The following is a 6261-nucleotide window of genomic DNA, read 5'->3' as shown; positions in this document are numbered from 1 at the left end:
TCCCCCCCCCCCCCCCCCCCCCCCCCCCACAAAAAAAAAAAGAAGAAAAACTTAGCGATTGCAAGTTATTGTTGTTCCATGAAGAGTAATCTGTTGGGCCACTTACACAACTGGACATGTTGCTCAGTGCTTTCGGAAAGCAGCATGAGAATATAAGTAAATTGAAATCTATGACATTCCTATCCTCTGTTTCTGTTTCTGGGAACCTTATAAAATACTTGTTTATGATGTCAAGTAAAAGTAAAGTAGTGGTGATGTGATTATGTTGGTAGAAATTGTTAGTGAGTTAACTGGAATCATGGCATTGACAATTTGTTGGTTGATTGGTTTCAAGCATCTCTACTCTGTGGAGTGCATAGTGATGCAGGTGCATAGCCTTGGACCGATCCAAACCCATTTGGGTATCCAAACAGAGATAAACCGGATCCAATTTAGATCTTTGGTTAGTAGGATTGTTTGGGATTTTATTTCTATTTTCACGCAATCTTTTATTTTTGGTAGCTTAAGTAGGACTCGCGAGGATCAAAGTATTGGTATCGGTCAGCGTATCGGTCGGCCAAAATTAAGATACGTTTCGGAGGGTATCGTATCGTATCGGAGATACGCTAAGATACACTAAAGAAGTAAAGATACACACATAAATGGATAGGAAACATTTTTTTAAACACTTTTGCATAAAGAATTTGTTAAAAAAAGCTATTGATAACATGTATTATGCATAAACACTAAATTGAGGGTATCGCACTAAGAATTCAAGGTTTGTAGTTGTACCATAAATGTAAAATCCTTGTTCCTAACCTCTATTTCCACTTTAGTTAGAGAGAAATATGACTGGTAGCAACTTTGGAACAAAAATTCCTCAAAAAATTGTGTTTTTCTGAAAAATTACCCATCTTGGCCATTATATGCCTGTAGCGCACTGTATCGGTATACTAATACTCACCGATACGTACTGATAGTCCGATACGTATCGATTGATACATACCGATACTCATCGATACGTACCGATACATACTAAAACGTACATTTCACCTGGATTTTATATTTTCCATAGAGTCGTATTTGTGCATATCGTATCGTATTGATGTGTATCGGTGGTGTATTGATGCATATCGGTATGTATCGTAGGATATATATTGATACGAAAGAATTTTAAAAATTCCATGTATCGTATTGGTGTGTATCGTATCGGTCAGCTAAATTTAAGATACATATCAGAGGGTATCGTATCGGTATCGGAGATACTTTAAACCATGAGTAGGAGATAACTATTAGGATTTAGTTATTAATTTGAGTTCCAAATTAAAGTAGGTTTCCTTTTAATGTTGGTTTCGTTTAATATTTAAATACATGTAATGGTGCAATTAGAACTTAGATCAAAAGATTGAAGTTATGAGTTGAATATTGTGGTTTGTGCCTGTGCGCCGTGAGTGTGTGATTCTCCCCCCTTTCTCTTGTGCAAATCCTCTCTCCCTCCACTGCAACCCTGAGTTCATATCAGGAATTCTTCCCCGGACCCCACCCCTATTGGCCCTCCATCACATAGTTGTCAAGGTGTTTTGTGAAAGCCAAAGCGTTTGATTGCTCTATTGTCCAATGCACCCCAACCCCCCACCCCACCCCAACCCAAACAAAAGAAAAAAAAACAAAAAAACAAAAGGGCCCTCAAGAAACAGGCCAGAAAATGGAAACCTTAGGGGGAAAAGGTTTTAAAACAGGGAAAAAAGGGAAAGAAATAAGAAGAATATGCGTCTTCCGGAGAAAACTGAAGCAGTGGCAGATTTTTGGTTACCGCCAAAGAAGAAGAAGGGGAGGATGAGGAGGAAGAAGAAGAAAATCACTAGCAGCAAAAGCAGCTGCCGGAAATGAAGATTGCACCCACCACTGCTGCTATACTGCCATAGAAGGAGGAAGAAGAAGCAGTAGCAGCAACAGTAGCCGCTGGAGAAGAAGATTGTAGACATTGCTGCTGCACTGCCAGCTGTCATCTGACATTTATGACTTCATCTCTCCATATGCTCCGGCATCTTCTTATGACTTCATCTCTCCTAAAGGGCTAATCCATCGGGCTTATTATTATCTTACAAAATGTTATTTACAAATAAGTCCTCACAACCAAGGATTAAAGTATCAGTATTGGTGGCCGTATCGGTCGGTCAAAATGAAGATACGTATCGGAGGATATCGTATCATATCGGAGATACGCTAAAGATACACAGATAATTGGATAGAAAATACTTTTTTTATACACTTTTACATAAAAAAACAGTTAAAAAAAAGCTATATATAACATGTATTATGCATAAACACTAAATTGATAGTATCGCATTGAGAATCCAAGGTTTTGTAGTTGTTTATGGGGTATAAAATCCTTATTCCTGACTTTGATTTCCACTTTAGTTAGAGAGAAAAATGGTTGGCAACAACTTTGGAACAAGAACCTCTCTAAAAAAATCGTGTTTTACTGAAAAATAACCTATCTTGGCCATTATATAACTGTAGTGCACCACATCAATACGTATTGTAATTCGATACATACCGAAATGTACATTTCACCTCGATTTTTTTTATATGCCATAAAGTATCAGTACTTATTGGTATGTATTGTACAATACATATTGATACAAAGGATTTTAGAATTTCAATGTAGCGTATTGGTAGTATCATATCGGTAAGGGACGATACTGATACGTACCGGCCGATATGATACGCTATGTACCAATACTTTAAACCATACTCACAACTATGGTAGAGTGGTGCAGTTCTTTGCTGTTTCATGTTTATGAGACCACAGGTGCCTCAAAATAAGTTGCAAAGGCATATGGCTGGCTCATGCATTTGAGATTTTGACTGTACTGCTGCAAAAACCATAGGAAGTTCAACAACCTCATCCCAGCACCGCTGAGGTTCCACTTTGTTAAGATTGACAGGCGTAAAAGAAGAGTGAATGCAAAAGGGGACAAGGGTTGAAATAGTGAGAGAGGGCTTGATAACTTAACTTAAGTGAAGGAATGGTCCAAAATAGGGTAGAACCGTGGGGTAAGGTTCTTGTAGGAGGCACTAAGTAGTTTGAGACTTTGGTTAAGGCTAGCTGAGTTAAGATGTTGATGTTCTATAGAAGGTAGAATGTAATCTAGAAGCAATTGGATGTAAGATTGCTAAGTGACTTTACGTTCCTTCAATCAAAGATTGTGATGAGGTTGTGTGAATTATTATTATTATTATTATTATTATTATTGTTATTATTATTATTATTATTATTATTATTATTATGTGTTTTTTTGTTTTCCATGAAGAAACATTGTGATAGGGTGAGGTATGCAAGAGTAGAAGTCTACAACCAACAAAAGATGTAGCTTTACAGCAGTGGAAAGCAGTATCAATCTTGGTACCATTCCATATCTACCTTTTGTTTGGAGAAATAGTGTGTTCACGGAGCTTCTTGGACAATTCTGAACAGGAATTTGTTTTCCTTGGGGCTTCGTCTGGTTGAAAGGGAAATAAATGGAATTGAAGTGAAATCAAATTTATACTAAATTGGAAACTCTGGTAATCATTACCTCACATGATTGCATGCTAACTCCAAAACATTCCTAATCTGGTTATTAAATTTTACTTTAGTTTGCAATCAAATCTCTTTGATTTGAAAAATGAAACAAAGATTACAACTGAAGAGCATAATTTCCAAATATAGTAAGAGTTTTAGGTATGTTACTCATACATGATTATTAAACTTTCTTTTTTCTTTTCAAAACTGAATTTCACTGCCCTTCCTTTCCCTTACATTTACTTGCAACCAGACGGAGCCCAAAGAAAAATGTTAGGGAGGGATAAGCACCCAACGAAAATTGCAGCATAAAAAGGGGAATCTGAGTGGTATTACTTTTGAGATCAACATTGAATGTTTGTAATGGCAAAAAAGGTATTTAAATTAAATTCAATTATCTATGCCGTGTGGTTGGTTAGATGGTTAAGTTGTCGGGGAACTAATACAGGCAAGGCATTCTATGAATGTCGAGGAGGAAGCTCTGTTCCTGTCAGATTTAGAATATGAGCACCTTGCCTCCATAAGAGTGTCTGAAGTGAAAAAACGTACTGTGAATAAAGTTTCTTACCTTTCAAATAAAAATACCTTGGTTCCATTTCAAACCTCAGTCTACCTACTCATATGATATAGTTGCCTTCCTACACGTCAGACCTTGGTTGTGAGCGAATAAACGGGCTCAGAAAAATAGAAAATAACATGGTTTGCTTGTATGATTGAATAAGTTTATTCCTGTGTTAGGCTTTGATCTCTAATGACTTGTTAATAGCAACTTAAGCTGTCAGAAAATGATGAGTTGTTACTCATATTATATAAATGCCTTCCTACATGTCAGAATATGGTTGTGGAGCAAATATGCCAGGTCAACAAATAACATGTGTTTGCTTGGAGTAATGATTGAATAAGTTTATTCCTTCATTTGCAGTTTGATCTCGTGGGATTTAGTTAATAGCATCACAAGCTATCAGAAATGATGATTAACATCCTATATGTTTTGCTCCTGTAACAGATGTACCTTCTTCCTGTGTTTATAAATAGATTTTAATAGGCTTCTGTAAGCTGAGTTCAAATTTGATTTTGTTTCAAAGTTTTTGTGAATATTCAGGTTTTAGTCTTATGCTTCTATGTCTCAGAATTTACAATGTTTAAGCACCAGTTTTGTCTTTCATATGTTTAGTTTAAGTTCTTGAAGGATTTTAGTGAGTCTCTTTAATATAGTAATGTAACTGCTAGCAATCCTCACGAACTATGTTTTTGATTGTGGAAGACATCATCTTTCTATTTCTTATAGTTGGTTCTTTTCTCTGTAAATCTTTTTATGTCTACGAAATTTTCTTAGGCAGAAACATCTTTCTTTCAGATGTTATATTAACTGATCAGCCCTCAAATTCGGAATGTGAAGAAGTAAGGTCAGACTCTATTTCCAACGGTGGTCTACAGTCATCCTTATGCCAGGCATCTTCCTCGGGGAAATCTGTTGCTTTCTTAGGAGGGTATTGGGAAAACATTGTCATGTGCCTGCAGGGGCGGGAACGAGGGTTTAGCTGGCCATTAGCATGTTCCAGTGGCGGTTATGCTGGAAGAAATCGGGAAAAATGGATTCCTTTTCTTGAAGGCATGCACTTCCTTTTCCGTCATGAATTACATACTTGGATTTGGTGCATTGTCTAATATTTCAAGTTCCAGATATGGTGACTACTTTGCTAGAACATCCTTGATATCACTCACATGGACTAAACATTAGGGGCTTTTACTGTCTTCATTTGTTTATTTTCCATAACAGGTTGGAAGTCAATTGGAAAACAATTCCATGGACCTGCTGTCTATTTCAAACGGAGATGTTTTACATCATGGATTCCAACTTGGTGTGCCTATACATCGAGTGTGGCTGTTGTTCAACCTCCTGGCGGAGCAGATGTATGTCCAAATTAGTTATTATAGATGCATGACTTTCACTAATGAGAGGAAGAATTAAAGATTTTTTCTTTTTGAGATGGAATTTTGATTCTGAAAAGGATGAGTGCAGTTCAAAGTACATTTTACTGTCTTGAATTTAGGATAAAGCTTTGCAACACATGTAAGACAACTTGCTCTTGTATCTTAATGGGCCATGTGCATTGGTGTTAAAACATTAGAATTGATGAGCCATTGGATCTTATTTCCTGTTAATATTCGCTTTTTCTTTTACCACTAAATGGCTATGGAATACTTCAGGATTTTTTATGACTGTCCGATATCTCATTAGATGAATACACTCTGCTCTTCAGATTTGGGAATCCAAGATGTCCTTAAAGTACTCCCAGCTGGGCAAGAAGATTATGGTTTCCGTTTTTGCAAGCTTAACTACCATTTTTAAAGAAATTTTCTATCTTCTAACGTCTTGGATTCACTTCCTCCACACCATTCTCGAACTCTTTCAAATAAGATAGTTCTTACCAGCCAAACCGCATCTTGATCCAATGCTCATGATATTTTAATATTTACATTTCCCTTTATCAATGATATTCCCATTATTATTGCCAAAGCTCTTATTTTGTTCTTATTGTTACTTATACCTCAGCAATAGTCATGCTTAATATCTGTAATGGATTTTTTTTTTTTGTGAATATTATATGCATTAAAAGAAGAGGAGGGACAAAATAATCCCAAAGGGGAAGTTACAAACCCAGTAAGGGATACAAAAAGCCCATAAAGGGCACCAAAAGAAAGGCCCATTA

General features: G+C 36.5%; 1 protein-coding gene across 1 annotated transcript in view; it reads left to right on the top strand.

Annotated features, from left to right (window-relative positions):
* LOC122078081 overlaps positions 1-5692 on the top strand; it is a 10265-nt gene extending 4573 nt beyond the window's left edge. The window contains exons 5-6 of the mRNA XM_042643948.1: positions 4905-5159; positions 5328-5692. Of these exons, the coding sequence (XP_042499882.1) occupies positions 4905-5159; positions 5328-5476 (404 nt within the window). The 3' untranslated portion in view covers positions 5477-5692. The remainder of the gene's footprint in view (positions 1-4904; positions 5160-5327) is intronic.
* The last annotated feature ends 569 nt before the right edge of the window (positions 5693-6261 follow it).

The sequence above is a fragment of the Macadamia integrifolia genome, chromosome 5, assembly GCF_013358625.1.
Source record: "Macadamia integrifolia cultivar HAES 741 chromosome 5, SCU_Mint_v3, whole genome shotgun sequence".
Lineage (NCBI taxonomy): Eukaryota > Viridiplantae > Streptophyta > Magnoliopsida > Proteales > Proteaceae > Macadamia > Macadamia integrifolia.
Note: the sequence above shows the minus strand (reverse complement) of the source record. Positions and strands in the feature narration are given on the sequence as shown.